This window comes from Coffea eugenioides, chromosome 3, assembly GCF_003713205.1.
Source record: "Coffea eugenioides isolate CCC68of chromosome 3, Ceug_1.0, whole genome shotgun sequence".
Lineage (NCBI taxonomy): Eukaryota > Viridiplantae > Streptophyta > Magnoliopsida > Gentianales > Rubiaceae > Coffea > Coffea eugenioides.
This window is the reverse complement of record NC_040037.1, coordinates 535,166-555,651: the sequence shown is the minus strand read 5'-3', so window position 1 is coordinate 555,651 and position 20,486 is coordinate 535,166. Positions and strand designations below refer to the sequence as shown.

General features: G+C 37.3%; 2 protein-coding genes across 2 annotated transcripts; both read left to right on the top strand.

The window, feature by feature from the left end:
* Nucleotides 1-425: 425 nt before the first annotated feature.
* LOC113765174 (probable prefoldin subunit 3) lies at nt 426-4,889 on the top strand. The gene is made up of 6 exons (XM_027309261.1): nt 426-719; nt 2,177-2,234; nt 3,067-3,138; nt 3,905-4,024; nt 4,133-4,234; nt 4,429-4,889. The coding sequence occupies exons 1-6, from the start codon at nt 574-576 to the stop codon at nt 4,504-4,506; spliced, it is 576 nt and encodes a 191-aa protein (XP_027165062.1). The 5' UTR covers nt 426-573; the 3' UTR covers nt 4,507-4,889.
* Nucleotides 4,890-17,749: 12,860 nt separating this feature from the next.
* LOC113766890 (WRKY transcription factor 23-like) lies at nt 17,750-20,069 on the top strand. The gene is made up of 3 exons (XM_027311055.1): nt 17,750-18,456; nt 18,956-19,099; nt 19,291-20,069. The coding sequence occupies exons 1-3, from the start codon at nt 17,888-17,890 to the stop codon at nt 19,835-19,837; spliced, it is 1,260 nt and encodes a 419-aa protein (XP_027166856.1). The 5' UTR covers nt 17,750-17,887; the 3' UTR covers nt 19,838-20,069.
* The last annotated feature ends 417 nt before the right edge of the window (nt 20,070-20,486 follow it).

Below are 20,486 nucleotides of genomic sequence, written 5' to 3'. Positions count from 1 at the left end.
GCTTTTTGCAAGTCATCCTTGTAGCAACTATAGATAAATGGACTTTTGACTCTCTGGAATTTTATGGGCCAACAACACCAAAACCCAGCCCAGATGGCTTATACTCAGACGGGAGCAGGCTGTTGTCTGTCCTCTTGATCAGACGCTATCTGTTTTGCTCAATTGCTTGAGCCAAGTGGACTTTTGTATCCCTGACTTTCACACCGTTGCCCGTCTCCTAGGCCCCTCCTGCTCGAGACATGAATTGTTATACAAAAGCCCACATTGCTTCAACGGACCGGAGCAATTCGAGTTAACCATATGCTGAAGACATGAAGAAAAGTTAGCAAGCATCGGCCCAACAAAAGTTTGGTAGCGAATCACATAACAATTAAAAGGAAATCAGGAAAAAGACCATCCAATGTTTTGATCAAAGAGTTTTCTAAAGAAAATTTTTACGTTTTCCCTGATGAAACGACAGTCTCTGTGCTGAGTCCATCCAGCTCCAAGTTCAACTGAGCGAATCGGTCTCTCTCTGTTCCTCGGTCTTTCTATTCTCTTTTTTATTTTCCCACTTCCGGAAAGAAGAAGCAAATGGCGTCAACATCAGCATCAGCAATCGAAGGAACTGTGACGGAGAGAAGAGGAATACCAGCGGCCGCCTTCGTAGAGGATGTCCAAACATATTTATCCCAATCGGGCCTGGATGCCAATTCCGCTCTCGCCTTCTTCCAAGAAAGGTCATCCCTTTTGCCCCTTCTTTTCACATATCTACTCTTCTTGCTATCTGTTTCTTTATGTATAATTTATGTTACGCTTGGTTTTTTATTAGTTCAGATCAATGTATATTTTGGTGGGTTTATTTGTGGTTTTAGTGTTTAATGTTCATATTTATTAGTATTTAATACATTATTATTCTTTGCTGTCCGATTGGTAGAGCCTGGTGTTGGACTTAATGGTTTTTAACTTTGATTTTTGGGTAGAACCCATGATCATAGTAAGCTAGTTTGTAGACTTGACAATGTTGAAAAGCTTATTTATGATGTGTTATTGTGAGCCATTGTTGGACTAAAGTTTTGAGTCTTTGTAGTAAGCTAGTTTGTAGACTTGACCATGTTGAAAAGCTTATTTATGAGATGTTAGTGCGAGTCATTGTTGGACTCAAGTTTGAGTCCTTGTGGTTGTCTGTTACTTAAATTGTAGTTGGCAGGATAAAGCAAGGTTCCAAGTTTAACTTTGTTTCTTTGTAACAGAAGTTCTGTAGTAGTATCTACCTAAACTGGTGATAGGGTAATGTTTGAGCTAAAGCTGGGCTTAGAAGTTTGGGTAATATATTTGGTTTTGAATGACTTGGAGACTGTTTTTGTGAAAGATTGAAACTTTCTTTGTTTCTTGTTAATGTGTCTCTGGTTTTTGTCTGGATTATCATTCTGTCTTCCTCTGCTTATTGTATTTGACTGTTACTGTAAAATGAATAGTATGTCCACCGACTGGGCACGGTACTGAATTTTAATCACATATAGGAATCCGGCCATAACATAACTGACAGATCCAAGATCTATAACCTCTGGATTGAGGTTCTGTCCTGTGTAACAAGTATGAGATACAAGGATGAATGAGAAGCTTGAATCTGTGTTTGAATTGAAGAAACTGGATGATTTTTACCTTGGCTGGTAATGGTGGTGTAATTTGTTAGATCATGATCACATAGCTTTGTAGCCGTAACTTAGCTGTATGGTAGATTTTATGCATGCTGCTTTACTAGTCTTGCAATCACTCCAAGGTCATCAAGTATTTATAATATCTTTCTGAACCATCTAATCTTATGTTTTCATAAGCTTGTGCATTTACAAATTCTGGTCACATTTGCTGTTAGATGATGCTCTGAGTTCTCTCCTTCATCTGGTGTTTCTATTACATCTATCAGTTTCTTCGCTTTTACTTTGCCATTGCTGTAATAACTTCTAGCCTTAGTTGGCTGCCTTGTCATGTAACTTCTGGGATAAATACATGCCTGGTAACATATTTTTCTTTACTTGTCCTAATGTTGCTTATCAACTATATTTAATCATCTATGCTTCATTTCCACACCTTTTCTAGCTTCATCTTGAGCTTTGCATATCCTTGATAGACATTTTTGCTGCTTGTATAGTATCTTCTTGTTTATAAGCTTTGAACTTGCTTTTTATTTTTGCAGACTTCAGCAGTACAGGGTAGTTGAGATGAAACTTCTGGCTCAGCAGAGAGACCTTCAGGTACTTGTGTGTCTGTGTGCGCGCGCGTATATGCAGATAATACATACTTATAGATGTATGGTTTTCACACTGAAGGGAGTGAATATTGAGGGTTGGAAACTTGAAATAGTTCTCCATGAGCACAAATTTTATGCTATGAATTTGTAAAAGCAATTTTTTTCCAAGGCACTTAACTATATAGGCAGATCACGATGCACTTTTCTTCTTAGTGATGCACCCTCTAAGTGCCTCATACGCATCTTATGTAGGTAGTGATACATAAACTCACAATTTTGAAGCTAACAATGGTTAAAATGTGATTGTTTTTGCTAAACTATGTAGCTTTGGAGATAGATAGATTGCATGTTGTTCTCTGGGATGCATCTTATAGGTGGCTTGTACAAAGAAGTACAGTTGGCCCAAGCATTGCTACATAAACCCCAACAGTAGGCTAGAACTTGTAAAGTACGTTATCTTTTGCTCAAGTGCAAAGCTTCCAAAAGAAATTGAGTTGCATGTGACATAGGTACCTGAGTAATCAATAATACTATATTTTGTGTTTTTAAGCCCTCAGGCAAACAAAATTGAAATTCTTTTGCATGTTTTGAATCTTATTCATATAATTTTACAAAATCCTTAGTAACTAAAGTTTTGTGAAATCAGTTATTCGAATCTTTTGGCGCTGAAAGTTTCTATGATAGAAATTAAGACTTGCATGGCTCCTTTTGACCTTTTCTTCCTAACTATATTAAGCCATTATTCAGAACAAATATTTTACTTTCTTGCTGCATATCAATCTTTTCCTCTTATGCGTAGGTTTTACTTACACTTCCTGTTGCCTTTCATATACCAGGCAAAAATTCCCGACATTGAGAAGTGCTTAGATGTAGTTGCGGCCCTGCAAGCTAAGAAGGGTACTGGTGAGGTTCGTTTTGGTAGTGTGTATTATTGTTTTGTCCTCTTATGCATCTGAAACATTAGCTGGTGCTTTTCGCCTATGATGTAATTATGTCAGTCAGGTTGTAGCTTTCATGTTCTTTTGTTGATAGCTTTTTGTTATCATGGCAAAGAAGTTGGTCCTGATGCTTGTGCCAATTTGATTGGTCATTCAGAATTTTAAGTTGCAATTATTCAGAAAATTTTTGAATTAGATAGCCTGTGTGGTGTCACTGCCTTCAGTTTCCAAATTGGGGGATCAGCAATTGATTTAGAATTATTATCTTGATAGATACTGAGACAATAAATTAACAAGGGATCGTAATTATTGTTTCCAGTATATGTATCTCCATAAATATAGATGAAGATAGGGATCCAACATTTTTTGAGTGTAAAACTTATGAATGCCATAGTGTGATAATGCTAGCCAAACATGCAAGTATGATGGTAATTCTTCTTCCTTTTACTTTTTTCCACATTATGCTTACCCAACTTTGATTGTCATGTCTCTGGATAAACTTTGACTGATTACCCAGCAAGATCATTGGCCTGGTGGTGTGCGGAGTATTTAATTTGTATGTGTGTTAAGATTGTCTCCTGGTGCTTCTTCAAGAGAGAATAAGTATTTCCCCATGAACTACACTGTTTGCATTCGCATTTGCCAAGTTTTTCAGTTTCATTTTCTGAACTACAACCATGTGGACAAATCAAGTTATGGTTCTTATATGTGTATATATATTACATGTTGAATGCAGGCTCTACTAGCTGATTTTGAAGTGTCAGAGGGCATTTATTCCCGTGCTCGCATTGAAGATGCTGATTCTGTTTGCCTATGGCTTGGAGCCAATGTCATGCTTGACTATTCATGTGAAGAGGTACATATATTAGGATCTACATATATTTGGATCTCCTTATATTTGCTCTTTCACATTTGACATATGTAGAGTATACATTTAAGAGTTCTAAATAACTTTGTAATGCAGGCTACTGCTCTTCTTCAAAAAAATTTAGAGAATGCTAAAGCAAGTTTAGAAGTTCTTGTGGCCGATCTACAGTTTCTAAGGGATCAAGTTACCATTACGCAGGTACTATGACCATTAAATTTCCTGATTTGTTAAAGTCTAAGTCTTCTTCTTTACAAATAGATCAACAAGCTGTCCAGTCTCCTTGAGTTTGATCACGAAAATGATTGGACACCTCTGATGTACTAGAACAACTAGACCTAGCCTTTTTATCTAATTGTCATTGCTTAAGGTAGTGCATTATGTGATTTGTTCAGGTAACAATTGCTCGTGTATATAACTGGGACGTACATCAACGAAGAACACGACAAGCTATCGTGACCACAGAATCATAAGGAACATATTGTACCTTCCAATTTACAGTTGGTGGCAATCCATATTTCAAGTCAGGTTAACGAATTTGTCATTAAGGTTAGCAGTCACGATTTCGTTGCCTGATATCATCAGCGAGGATGCTTTGGTCATCCTTTAAATTCCCGATTCTGAATCTTGTTTGCGATCAAGAGACGTGTTGTGAGAAAATTAGACTGCATCAGCTTTGAAGTGTGAGTTTAGAGCTGTAATATTGGGTAGAAATATCTGCTTCTTTGATGCTTTTTGTTTTCTTGAACTGCTTGATGGCTCGATAAAGTTAGCAGTGCTTGTTTCTGTTGTTGGATTAAATGACTTTGGCCCTACATGGGATGCCCTTCTCCCCTGGCTTGAAGTTTTCGATTAAGAGCAGTCCATTAGCTTTTTTTTTTTTTTGGGGTAAAAAAGATGCAGATATTGATTAAGAGTTAGTTACAAAATGAGGGAAACATATCCATTTGATGTCATCCAAAATTAAACTAGACATCGCAGGAGACATTGCCTCAAATAAGAGAAAGGTTCAGTCTGATCTGCTCCAAACTTGGCAAGCCAATCTGCACACCTATTGGCTTGTCAATAAACATGTGCAAGTCTTGCTTTCTGCAGTGACAGATCAGGTACCTACAATCAGAGACGATTGATACAAATTCACAAGCGGAAGAGTCTGCTTATTTAATCAAATACAATTGCAGCAGTAGCATCTATTTGTACTTCTACATATTGTATGTTGAGAGATTTGGACGGTGTCAATCCATCTTGTATCCTCCATAATTCGGCAAGGACGTTGGTAGGATGTCCCAGCTTTTAGCCAAAGCAGAAATCCATCTTGTTTGACGGTCTCTGAAAAGTACCCCTGCCCCAGCTGGCACTGGATTTTACCTTAAGAGGATCCATCTCTAATTTTAAACACATTTGGCTCAGGAGACATCCGGTTTGGAATTGAATCTTTGATCTTAAGCTAATTCCGACTAGGTCCTAGGAAGGAGTAGTTAGAAGGGGGGGTAAGATTTTTGAGGGCTCAGATGATGCCAGTCTCGAGTCTTAGGCGCTGTTTACATCATCGTGGATGGTACTGTAGTGTAGTCAAAATTGGTTTAGTTTTATCGGTCCATTTTGTATTTGCCCTTTTACCTATCCATAAAGTAGCCCAGAGAACATGATCGTGATACCAAAGTGCGGACCTTGGTGCATGCATGCTTCATTAAACTTGGCTGTCGCTCCATTTTCTCATGGAGAAACTCACGGCTCTCAATGCCATCTACAATCTGAGCATACAGTATAGTTTTCAGCATTGATTCGTCCTGTTTGTCAATGAAAGATTCACCGATACAAGACTGTTAAAGTTCAGAAAATGCCCTTCCTTTCAATTTCGGTTTCTTCAAGGCGTGGCAGTATACCAGAAGTTGCTATATTTAATGATTGACCTTTTGAAACATTTCTGAAGATTCCTTTGGGTCACATCCGCTTCTGCGATGCGGGCAGGACCTGTTCAGCATAAAAAGTCAACATAGCATTTTTTTTTTCCTTCAAGTTTTCTTTGCCTCGAAAGCGGTCAGACAGATCGTTCATGTGTGTTCCTTTTAATCCTTGCATATATTTATTTGCTTCCTTTTAACTTGTTCCACCCAAAAAAAAAAAAGCCTAGTTTTTTTGTTGTCTAAAAGGATTTTGACCTAATATGACGTGCTTCTGACCAAGCCAATGCTTCTAGTTGTGTCGTATTTGCATGCTAACAAGGGCTGGGACCAAGTTCTTGCTTCATTGTTGTATTCTTGCAGACGAGTTTTAGTTGAAATTGGCCCGAGTATCCAAAGCAGAATGAGCTGAGCATTCACACCTGGTGGGGAAGCGGAAACAAAAGTTCAGGGTTGGCTTGGCTCAACTCTTTTAAGCACTCAGAATCATACAAAAGGGGAGGGGCCTAGGGCGCCTGTAGCCCATATGTGTGTGTATATATATATCTATAGTCTGAGATGAGATGTGATGATATGTTTGACCTCGGGGGACGTGTCTTATGCCTGGGAATCTTTGTGGGACTTCAAACTCCGTGTTGACAGTTGAAATTGAACCCAGAGGAAACCAACTGTTAACGTCAATAATGCCTCTCGAAAGTTATGGGCCATTCTCTGGACTACGTGATTCTCCATGAAATAATAATTCCTCTTAAAAATATTACACTAAACAAGTTCAGCCAAAATTATCCGGATGATCACTAAACTTTTGATATCATCAAAATTTTGGTTATTAAATTATTAAAAATTTGATTTTGATCACTAAACTATATAAAGTTTAGATTTCGGGTCAGATTTAACTGTCCCTCTTTCTCTTGTTTCGTGAATTGTGCAAATACTTAGATCTGACATAGTTAACGATCAAATTTGACGGAATGGTACGAAATCTAAACTTTAGATAATTCAAGGGTCAAAATCAGGCTTTTAATAGTTCAGTGATCAAAATTCAACGATTCTAAACGTTTAGTTACCATCCGAATAATTTGCTCAGACAATAAAGGTCCGCCGGCACGCCCATGATCTGAGAGACCTTTTGGGGTTTCAAAGGCACTTAAAAAATCTAGCTCTCTCTCTCCCGTAGTTGTATGTCTTACCCAGAGTTTTCTCAATCATGCTCTCCCAGAATTGTTTTTTCTGGAGGGCAATTGGATAAATTACCAGATACCCGCTATTTATCAGTGACCACCATATTTTAGTGGTACACTTGGTCTGTGAGAAAAGAAGCAGCTATTCCTCTTGCTTTCAATCGCCCTTTCAGACCAAACTTGCTCCAAAACAACATTAATAATGAGCTATTGGACTAGCGAAAAGAAAATAATGAAATTTCCACATGCAACGCGCAAACAAATAGACCTATTTTCTCTGGTCATCTTCTAGTATTGATTGTTGTAACACGATGATCACAAATGCAATTCATGCACCCGGGGAACTTGAACAAAGAACTACTTGAAACAGCTACGTCAAATTGAAGAATTACGCTCCTTCAGTTTCTTTTTCTTTTTAATATATATATATTTTTTTAAAAAAAAAAAATTTTTGGGATGTGGGTGACAAGATGGGCGGATAAAGAAGAGTTTTATTCTGGCAAAAGAATGAGTAAAAGAGCCAAGAAGAGAACTCTGAGTCGAAATGTGTTGTTTATAGAGACGTGCACGAAAAACGAAGCCGATATTGTCCAGACCTGCATTTGTCAGCTTCTGGTGTTTGACGCGGTTAGCTCTCAAATCAAACGGTGCCCCCCACTCCCCATCGATTCCAGTCAAGGCAACCACAAACATTAATGCTGTTGACCTTGACCTTCATCATCATGTGCCCACCCCAGATCTTCTTCTACCTCAATGCGGAGGATGCTGCTTTGGTTTTCTTGATCTTGCTACGCTCACTGCTTTTATACAGTATATGCAACAGTACTCACTCTGCTACTGCTACTACTATATAATACTTTGTCCACTAGTAGCAGGCAGCGTTTTGATTCCGAAATCCAAAGATGAGTCGCCAGTCCCACATTCAAAAAATATATATATATATATACTACTCATATTATTTATAACTAAAGTGACGATGGGATGACATCACTGAGCTTTTAAAATTTTTGTTTAATATAATAATAACCTGAAAACTTTGAGGGATAAACAAATGGCCCGCAATCATCGGTCATGTGCAACTCGTAGCAAGAGAAGAGAGGAGACAGACAGAGTCAACGGGTTCGATTCGGATCCACAGCCCCGGTACTCTTAACCAATCATGGGTCATTCATGAATATGATGATGATTACACCTTTTGATTGTGGTTCTCTAAATATACTAGTAAATACTAAGTAGTACTAGGCGCTAGTCATTTGTTTCATGTTTCGTGCGTCCCGGACCCGCGCCAATTACTACACTATTATTAATGGACCGTTGATTAAGGCTACGGCTAAGGGATGCTTCCAAATCTTTTCGGATTGGCAGGTACTTATTATTACTATCTTGGTAGGCGTTAGGGGAAGATAGTAGTAGTATCAGTTTCGAATATTTTTTACTAGCACGGGTTTAGATGGTTCATCTCACCTTTTCTGATTAACCCCCTTCGGCTATTTGCTTTTTCTTTCTTTTTTTTGAGAAAAAAATTTCTAGATCAGCATACATACTAAAAAAAAAATTGGTTTGAACTGTAAGAAAATTTGTAATGATCAATCAGATGGTAAAATTTAGTGAAGTTCTTACTACATTTTGTGTATAGCTAACGAAAATGATGAAATATATCATGGCCGTTGCTAATTTTCAAAAATTAATTTTATTGTGGTGTAATAGAGAGAATTTCTCTCCAATTCAAGGGAAGAGACTTTTTAGTCCCATATTCTTCTCTCTAAGAAACTAGCTTCTTTTTTTTTTTTTTTTTAAAGTCCTGGTGGTAACTACTGTTAATAAGAGCTGCATTAGCACAGAAATATATATATATATATATATATATATATGCATTTTTCGTTGTGACAATTCCAAAGAACTCAGAAAAATATTATGCGGACAAAAAGCTTTTTATTATATTATTTTTTGAGAAGCACCGATTTTCTTTTGGTAGCAATAGAAGAGAATCATGAACTCTGAAATCACTCCCAACTTAAATAATGCCCGATTATTCTCACTAGTTACCCCATGTTGACTGCAGTTGTCTTCTCCTGGAAAGAAAGAAAGCAAGCGTAGTCCTTGTAGTCAATCACTCTTGTGAACTGATAAGTTCAAAGCAGCCATAAAAAGTTGAACCAAGAGGACTTACGTGTAAAATCTTGCAAGAGATCCTCCATTAGTTTGTTAATGATGGGAAGGAATAAGTAGTTAGTGTCTAGAATCCAAGTATCCCTTATTCATGAATTCCACTGATAAGAAAAGTTTTTTTTTTTTTTTTTTTTTTCTCGCAGCAAATTGTTTAGTAACCGCCATGGACGGATGATTCCAATTAACTGTCATCTAGAAAAGGAATCCTAACTGCAATTTCGTAGCAATACTATTGAAGCAGGTAATCATGGAATTTCAATCTGTTTATATTCAACGAACCAAGGAGGTCTGTCTTGATCTCTATCCTGATGAGCTTGAAAAGAAAATTTGTGTGTGTACGTTCTTTTAATTAAACATCGATCATAGGCATAATGGGTTAGATATATACGTACCTTCATAATTAAACTCCGCACACTAACCACCATGGATGAGTAAAATAAAAAAGGTCGGTTCTGTTGATTGGATTATATATACTACCATGATAGGTAGCTAGGGTAAAGGGTTCTTTATAGCACAAGGGTGCATGGCCTTTTGCCTGTAGAAAGCAACTTTTTAACCAAAGCTATAGCCCTCTCCATATCTTATGCTGGAATGATTGACGATTCTTACATTATTGGTTCAAAATTTAGGTGAAGGTTTATATAAGAAATATTCTGTAGAGATGATGAGAATCTTGCATCTTGTACTTGTTTGTAGCTTACAAGAGAAAAAGACTATAGATCGGCGACATCAAATTAAAAGAGAGGATAGAATGCTACCGACTCTACATGACGCGGTGTTGTGTTTACGCGGAAAGAACATAAAATATTTAGAAAAGAAAAACTGCGCATTGACCAGTTGATTGGAAAAATTAATCAAACTTTTCATGAAATTAGACGTCGGTTGTTGAAAATTCTGATTTGGATCAAGTATTATGATCTTCCAACAAGGGCGGGCTTCTGTAGAGAAAATCCGACTTATGAAGATCGAGCCATATATATATATACGGTCGAAATTGATTCAATGTATGAATGTGTAGGTATGACAAGAAATGTGTAGGGAACAATTCTGATGTCAAAGAACTTCTTGTCCCATCATATAATACTAATGGCTAAGTTGGAATATTTTTCATTTGTTGAATATGGATGTAACTAGACTACTAGATAACTAAAAAGCATGAAGATCAAGAAACCATCATATGATATATCCAATTGACAGGCGTATAGTATACGTATCTTATGCCACACAAGTAGTTGGCTGCTGTTGTGTACATGTCTGTCTTAGTTGAGTTGATCAGGCTCTTGCTTTCCCAACCGTGTAGTGTAGTCACCAGCAGCACAAAGGGTGCAGCAAATTGAAATTGGTGGACTATTTGACATAATTAACTGCTTCTATGTATAGATGTTGGCCGTCCAATCGTTTGATTGTTGCTTCCCTTCAGTCTCTTTCTTCCAACAATTGTTTCCCACTAAGAATTAATATTAAGAAAGAACATTTTTTTGGTGACTATCTTAATTAATTAGCATCTAGAGTTGTTTCGGTTCTCACCTACATTTTTTTGGTGACTATAAAAATTTTCTCTTCGTTCTCACCTACATTCAGATTTTGCAGACTTGCAAATATTCATGGATGGCAACAGTCATTACAGGGGGGTGAAGTCTGTGCAAAACTTTCATCCATCATGCAGTAGTCTTAGAATTTTCTTTAGTCGTCGATTTTACAATATTCATGGATGGCAAAAGGCATCATGGGGTTTGAAGGAGCCAAGATTTGGATCCGAGCTAGATCAATTGAGCACTTAATTAAGATTAGGTCAGATGCCGAACTCTCTAAAACAGAATAACAGGAACGCAATTAGAATGAGATCCGAGATAAAACACTAGACTAGCAGAGTGTCATTAATATTATTGATTCAAAGAGGTTACCTCACCTGGAGGATTTATAGATACCTTAAGATGGCTAGGAGGGGATGGTGATCATGACATGCCGAATAATTTGCTATCTAAAAATGCCTTGGCAAGGACAGCTTTTTCCATGTGAAGTGTAGGATCATGTGCATAGTTTTTTCTTGCCATATATATATATATATATACCGTACAAGGAGAAGCAAGGACCGTCACCATGCTATAACTATTCAAATCGAAATGACTTTGGTAAAACGATACACGTTATGGCCCACAATGGTGGTGCAAAAAAGAATATGGTGGCAGGAGGAGGAGGAAGAAGAAGAAGAAGAAGAAGAAAACGAGAAGGAATATGGTGGAGTATTTTTTTTAACAACCATTTTTTGTTTCACATACACTCCTCTATATATCTGAAAAAGTGATCGATGATGCATCATCAATCTTCTTAAAATATTTCTAAGCAGTGCAATCCAAAAGAGTTTTGTTTGTTTTTGACAAATGTTCTGGCAAACCTCGGAATATTGGATACACCTCACATGGAATTATCTTCTTTTGATTGTTACAACTTTTTTTTTAACGTTGAATAAGCAAATGTTTATTCATTCCTTGCTGCTTTTAGATGCCAACAAACAACAGTTCAAACCTCTGACTATTGACCGCTGCGTTTCATATTTATATTTCCATCCTAACCGAAGCATCATTGTCCGCTGAGGCGACGGAGACCGGAACCCCGGTCAATTTAAGTCGGTGTTCGATGTAGCCCATGGTTTCGTGTTATTGCATCCAAGCTTAATTCGCTTTAGTTCTCCTGACTGGAAAGAATTAATAATATCATCAGTAATATAACTGACGTACTATGAACAATGAATATATGAATTTTTCTTTACTAACCTATTTCTGCCTGTCTTTTTTTTTTTTTTTCTACACAGGGGTGTCCGGGTCAATACTTACGGGACCCGACTAATCCCCTGCGGCCCGGCCAGGCGCTCCAACCCAACCCAAGCACGATATGTGCGCGGAGGAATCCAGCAGAGCAGAGATTCGAATTTGGGACCTCTCGGTCACCGGTGGGAGGTGCTACCGCTGGACCATTCACACGGGAGCCTATTTCTGCCTGTCAATATATATGAATATTTCTTTATCCTGACCGACTCCTACCAATTGCTTTGAAAATTTACCCCTACACTCTTCGGATTGAAACAAAAGATATCCTCGCTTTGAAGTTTCTCGACGACGACTGTTATGCGAAAAGTAACCAGTAATAATCATTATTAATTATTTTGTTAAAATTTTTAAGGTTACTGCTAATCACATGTTTGCAGATCCTTTTGATTAGCATGGTACGTAGGGAAAAAGAAAATGCCTTGGATAATGGATTAGTATATAATTGCCAATTGGCTGGCTGGTGCAAGTCTCTAGAATGGCTAAATTTTCTTTTTCTTTTTCTTTTTCACGCGCTGTTGGGAACTGGGATGTCGTGACAAAATAGACATTTTATTGCTTTTTGGTAGCAATTTTTATTTTTGGTCTGAAACGTAAGTTGGAAGCAAACTGCAGTCAAATTGTCCGATAAACCATTTTTCAATGAAGTTAAAAATGTCTACTTGCACCCATTCTTACGTTGACTACATAGTAGGTGTCCAGACATGCATACACCCAACTTCAATTATGTTGAGGCAAGGCGAAGATAGCAAGGCAGGCGCAAGTTTAAGAATCTTCTAATTACAGCTCTAATGATGATGCCTTTATCATAAACTAAGGTGGTGTTTGGATTATAATTTTTAATATCAAAAGTTTTTTACGTTTTTTATAAATATATTTTTTTATTTCACATACATCAAATTTATTACAATATACTTTTCTTACAAGAAAAATTTTATTTTTTTTATAAAAAAAAAAAAAGCCATCCAATCAGGGCCATTAATGAAATGTGGTATTTATTATGGCTGAATAGCAGCTGACAAAACATGCATCGCCAACCAATACAGCAATAAAAGTACGATATTTATTCATCAAAACAAATGAATTTCTTTACGTTATGAATTTCTCATCTGTATACAAAAGAAAAAAAAAAATAGAGAGAAGTGTTTAAGAAGGCGTGTGATGTATCTCATGTCATGTGCATGAATAGTCAGTGACGTCACGTTGACCAAAGATAAGGCATCGTACAATAATATGCATTATTTATTACCTATTTAGTTGCAATATTCCTCGTTTATGGATCCCCACAGGACATCAAGTAGCTGCCTTGAAATTTTCTATTCTTCTTTTTTTTTTGGTTTTGTTTTTGTTTTTCCCCTCCGGGAAGAGAGGGAAGTGTTGTGGGGTACTGTGGGGGCGAGGAAGAAAGAAATGCGCAATAATCACACCATATATTTGGTTGCTCAAAATCTTTCTTTATACCTAAATTTTATCCGCATAAATAAAAGTGGCAGCCGGGAATCTGCCCCAAAAACTCTCTCATTTACAATAATGAACCGGGGAAGCGTATGTTGCAAGAATTAATTATAGGTGAATACTAAAAGCGCGTTAAAAGTTGCATGTGGGGGCGTCTAGACTCTTAGATTCATTCATTATACTACTATATATATATATATATCTGACAAAAAAGAAAATATGAAACTTGGCCTGACGACATTAACTAAACATACACGCGACGAACAAAGAGAGTCACTAAAAAGGAAAATATTTAGAAATAACACGTGTCAGCTGAGACGAGGCTAACAGTTCGAGTAACGCTGTCCCGCGTCAAATTCTTGGTGGTGGTGGTGGTGGTGGCTATATGGCGACCACAGCCGAGCATCGTGGCTATACAATTAATAAATTAACTGATTAATTATGTCGCCACCCCAAAAAAAAAAAAAAGATTGTCCAAATCGAAATGCCAACTGTGCCTAGAAATTTTTTTTTTTTTTTGAGTTGGTTTGAATTGATGAAGGAGTACGAGTAGGGGAATAATTTTTTTTTTTTTTGGTCAATTGTCATCCCTATTCCTACTCCTACTCTATCTAGGGAGAGACTCAACTGAGCCTATGGAGACCGATGGGGACAGAACCATCACTTTTCTGTTTTCAGTAGGGGGACTAATTTGAGCTAGCTCTTTTCTGTTTTTTTTTTTTACTCTGCTGGATGAGTTTTTACGCTTTTGAAGTGACCAGTACTGTACAGGTTTGTTTGGATAGAGGATTATTTGTCGAAATTTATTTGCTTACATCATCATTACAATTTTCAACACACCTTTTTATCTTTCCAATTACCTTTTTATCTCACATACATCACATCACAAAAAGTGTTACAGTAAAAATATCTCAAATAATTTACAATCCAAACAGAGAGTATTGCAGTATTCATTTGAGAGCCATGTTATTATGTTAGGATGGGAACAATATTGATAATTGAACGCACAAATCTATATGTTTTCATCCATTGCGCCTATTCTCGTAAATATTACCAACCAATTTCACACTTAAAAGGCATAACCACAAAATCATACTGTAAAAAAAAAAAAAAAACACAAAAAAAGTTCACCCAGTGCAGGCATATTCATTTGAGCAAATGTTAAAAATAAATAAATAAAGAACGCAAGTGAGAAGCGCGGATGTTTTAAATACGTAATATTATTAATAAATCAGGCGTTGCCTAACATGCAGGAATATCAAATGAATTGAACAAGAAAATGGCGGAAGCACCCACAAATTGTTGAAGTTGATTAACATTTCGTCTCGTTTTCGTTTAGATTATAATGCACATGAAAAATCAATTACAAAAAGTAGGAACGTGGTTGAAATTAGTTAATTCAACATCAAAAAAAAAAAGTCAGAATGAGACCAGTTTTCAGTAATCGAAATGGATGTTGTGGAGAAGAAATTTATAAATAAATTGTTCAAGAACGCTGACTGGAAAAATAAATAAAATTTTTTATTTTTGCCCCCTTTCTTTCTTTCTTTGAATTGATGTAAACAGCGAAAATGGTCACTGATTACGCAAGTAGTCGATGTTGGGGCGGCATACGTTACATGGAAGTTCGTGATCGATTAGCTTGATTCATACTAGTTTGAATTAGGTCAAAGGCATCATCGAGATTCAAGACTCAACAGATGCTAGAAGCAAGAAACAACCATCTACTATATAATCTATTTCCAGCCCGTATCAGCTTTAAAAAAAAATAAACCTAAAAAAGAGCTATATATATATATATATATATATTTTTTTTTTTTTTCCTCGCTGCACCAGTTAACTCTACTACTGAACTGAAGAAAGACATCCAGATTTAAGCCCAATTTAATTTTTCATCTTTTTTAAAAATGTACTGTATATAAATTTGTGGGAGTTAAATAGTAAAAATGGCGAATGAGGCTTTGGGTTATTTATTTATTTTTGACTGTGGACGGTGTGGGCTTGTCGGGGAAGGAGGAAGCTAACGTTGAGAAGGTGACGCGGTAATCAGGTCAGCATGAAGGACACTTGTCAGGGCTTTGGACCACACGTGTGAATCCTTCTTTTACACTCCTCCCACACATCCAAGTTCTCTTTTCCTTGCGGCTATTTCCATTTTTAACCAACAACTTCTTCTTCTTCTTTTTCTCTTTTTCTTTTCTCTACTTCCCTCCCTCCCAAAACAGAAGTCCGATTTGAATTGCTATTTTTTGAAGCTTTTATAGAAAAATATACTGTAATGTAATGGCGATTTGATATATATTATTCAATAAAAAGATGATTAAAAAATATATTTACGGACAATGTAAAATTTTTTTTTTAAAAAATGACTTTCTAAACAATCTAAATAAACGCGCCTTTTTTAATCTTATAATAAATTTCATTTCAATCTCAACGTAAAAAAAAAAAAAAAAGAGAATGTTAAGTTACCAAAATGGCCCCTTTTATAAAAATTTGGAATGCACTTAAAATCAGGCACCTTGTTCTTTCGGGCATAGACAATTCCTAATTTGGACGATAACAAGTAGCTTTCGTGGTGCGAAAAATTTCAAAACCTGGAGGCTTGGAGCTGTCGAGTTGGGGTCCCTTCTGCTAGTGTTTGAAGTCCACCAAAATAACACAAAACATCATTCTAGTTATACCAAATTATCATCAAAATAAGTACCCTTTTATATCTCAATCATGGTGGAGACCATACAACCATCATAGCTATAAAAAGGCGTGAGGGGCCTAGACCTATCCGTCGGAGCTATGAACTTAAACTGGTAAGCACGTACTTTGGAAGCATTACTAAAAAATGATGGTGAACTACTGGTTTGTTTGGATAGAGAATTATTAGCCAAAATTTATTTGCTTACGTCATCATTACAATTTCCAACACACCTTTTTATATTTTCAATTACCTTTTTATCTCACATAAATCACATCACAAAAAGTGCTACAGTAAAAATATCTCAAATAATTTACAATCCAAACAGAGCAGTACGTACCTCTTTCAAGTACAGGTCACGATAAAGTAAACCCACCAAAAAAAAAAAAATTTTAAAAATTTTTTTGACACCCAACCCAACTACTAATGGACGTATTCTTATGGAGTATTTTGTTTATGCTGTTTTACTTGGTAAAACGAAACGGTTTACAAGGAAGACGTATGTCTACACTCTTCTACAGTGACGAAATCCAAATAATTCTAGAACTCAAAATAGTTTGAATTGATTATGAAGATGTAAATATACAACCAATCCTATGCTCTCCTAAAAAAAACTCAAATACTACATCTTAATCACACGTGTTTGGATAAGAGTTTATTTAGATGATTTATTTGAGATAATTACTGTACTACTTTTTATGATGTGATGTATGTGAAATAAAAAGGTGATTGAAAAGATAAAAAAATAATTAAAATTTATGAAGTAAATTATTTTGTTTCAAATTATCTCAATCCAAACACACAATAATATCTCAATTCAAATAATGCGTTTTTCATCTCTATTGTTAATAATGCGCTTTTCATCTCTATAAAATACACTACCATATTTACCTATCGCATGATTATTTTCCTAGTCGGCCACTCTCTGATTAATTTCAAGATAATTGAGCAAAATGATAGATTGCTAGGGTTGATTTTTTTTTTTCAAAAAAAAAAGAATTTGCAAAATGATGGACTAATGCGTTAGGGACATTCTTGTCCTCCAAGAAAGAATGTAAGCATTTCCCGTTGGACTTGAAAACGAAAACCGGAGTGTTTTTTTTTTTTTTTGGGGGGCAAAATCAAATTCCCACTCGCGCACACATGCCAAAGCTTATTGTCCTCTCTATTTTTCTTTCAAATTCTTTTCCGGCACGTGTAACCAGAAGGCAGTTCACACTCATCCGGTTACCGGTCAACAAGTGGGTATGAAAGCGTGGACTAGCCAACCGGATCACATTGGGCGGTCCTTTATTATTAATTGCCAAACACAAGTCATTTATTTTTCCGTACACACCTTCTCCACCGGTATTTCCCGGTCATAAACTGAATCTCTACCTCCCCACAGCCAACCTTTTATTGTCCAGAAAACCACTCCTCCCTCCCTGATCCCCTCTTCCACTCGAATCCACTCCCCTCTCTTCACACTTGGTGCTCTGGTAGTACTAGTTCATATATATAAAGCCAACCACGACCACCCCACCCTAGCTCTCTCTCTCTCTCTCTCTCGTTCTGCTTTTCTTATTTTCTCTCTTAGCTAGGGAGATGATGAGATGAAGCATCTATGCTAGCTAGCCATATTGACGAATTTTATGGAGAAGGATAAAAGGTTAGAGAAAAATATAAAACCCGAAAATCCCATGTCGAATTTAACATTTTCAGATCAGATTCCGATTCCGGCCACATTGGCCGCCATACCAAACATTTATGACATCCCAATAGGTTCAGCACCAATGGCATCATCACCACCACCATCATATGGAGGTGGAGGTGGTGGAGCTGCTCATCCACATGATCATGATATGGTGAAGATGGAGTCTTTTGGATTTATAGACATGCTAACAGTCCCGGACTATCCATGCCCTTCCATATATGAGATGGTATTTCAGCAGCTACCTCCCATGAAGTTTCAATCTCCCCCCCTTTCCCAGCCCCTGCTTCAGCCCCAGTCCCCTCTGCCGCCCCCACCTCCGCCATCCAACCATATTAATAATAATAATGCTCCTCCGGAGTCATCTGACGTGGCCACCACCCCGGCCACCCCGAATTCGCCTTCCGTCTCTACTTCATCTAGTGATGCTCAGAATGATGATCAACAACAGAACAAGACACCGGTGGAGGGTGAACAAGAAGATCGGGATCAAGACAAGACTAAGAAACAGTAAAGCTTTTTATTTTTTTTCTCCTTTCTTGCTTTTTTTTTTTTTCATTTTCCTCGTATCAAAAATATTTTACTCTAGTAGCAGTACTTTTTAGTACTTGTACTGTTTTTGTAGCACATCTTATTTTCTTTTTTTTTTCCTTCTCCTTTTCAGATTTCAGTGTGGTGTGGTAAATGGTATCATATCAGTTTGGAATTTTGATATCCTGTGACGAATGAAAGTAATGATTGATTTGAACAGAACCCGCAAAGGAGATACGTCTTGTTGATTGCCCCCGGGATGGGTTGGGGTGGGGGGGGGGGGTGCGGGGAAGTGACGAGGATTGAGGGGAGGGAGCTTCTGTTATGCATGATCTAATTACATTGAATTACTGTTAGAATATGTGCAAATTCTTTTTTGATATTTGTGGATTTTTATTTTTAGGTGCTGCTTTTCCTACAATTTCTTTTTTAATCATCAAAAGGTGATATTTTCCCCCCTTCCTTTTTCCGGGATTAGCTTGAAGCCCAAAAAGAAAAACCAAAAGGGGCAAAAGGAACCGAGATTTGCGTTCATGACTAAGAGTGAGGTTGATCACTTGGATGATGGATACAGATGGAGGAAGTATGGCCAAAAAGCTGTGAAAAACAGCCCATTTCCCAGGTACCACTTTACATTTCTTACTGCTAATGTTCGCCCACACATTCACACGCTGGGAAATACTCTACGTTTCACACTGGTCAATCTCCTTATTTATTTCTTTTGATCATTTTCCATACTAATCTTGATCTGTGGCTATTTATAAACAATTTAATTGACTTTTGCTCATGCAAATGCTGGAATATATACTACAGGAGCTATTATCGTTGCACCAGCCCATCATGTGGTGTGAAAAAGAGGGTGGAAAGATCATCTGGTGACCCAACCACTGTGGTTACCACCTACGAAGGTACTCACATGCATCCTACACCACTAACTTCTCGCGGCAGCCTTGGCCTTGTGGCGGAAAGCTCCGCCAGTTTCATTTGTGGCCCAAGTGGTGTTGGCAGTAGTAATGGTGGTGGTGGTGCTGGAGAAGCTGTCACCATTGGTGCTGGTTTTGGAGGTGCAGGTTCAGGTTCAGGGCCAGGTCCTTCCTCTTTTTTCCCACCACCAATGTCGCAGTATCATCATCAACAACCACAACAATTTCAACAACAGCAGCTGCAGCAACTACCCTTTTTCCGTGTTCCAACAGCTCCAGCATCCCTGAATTTTAACACCCATAGTTCGTCATTTGCTCATATGATAGTTCAAGAGAGCAGCTATTGCCCTCCTCCTCCATCATCGTTTGTGGATAATGGCCTTCTTGAGGATATTGTGCCGTCCGAAATGCTGATCAAGGAGCCCAAAAAGGAGTAGAAGCCCTGATTACCTGTTACATATGGATCCAATCAATGGGGTATGTTAGCAACTTAGCATCTAGTGCTTAGTCGTTTTAGTTACTGACTAATGATTTTGGGAGTTATCATTAGGTTCATGTGAATGAAGCCTGCTTAAACTTTTAGTGCCTCGTAGACTCTCATGTAAAATGACTAGATGATTTTAGCTTTTTTCTTCGACATTGTTGTACTTAGTTTCGACCTTTTTTCAAACTATGGAGATTTTAGACCTTTGCAAATGGGTTTGTTTTTTCTGCTTTGTTTCGCTGATCATATATTTTCTAGTTTTCATTCCAGTTCTTTAAATGCATGCATGCGAAATTCTCGTAATCTGCATTATATATATATATATATATGCGTGTCAAGAATAGTAGCTAGGGTTAGGGTTCGTTGGATCATTTGATCAAACGATCAGCTTGTCCGCGGCCTTATGATTTTCTCTTCACGGGCAATTTGGGAGTTAGGACCAGATTGCGGAAACTGAGGCAAGAACGAACATTGGAAGTTGTTTTTCGCATTCATTAGTCAGGGAATGAAGGAAAAGCATTGAAGTGGTGCTTAAATATTGGTTGATCTCTTTGAGGATTTTGATGTCAATTTATTGAGCTTCTTATGCAGGGGAAACATGC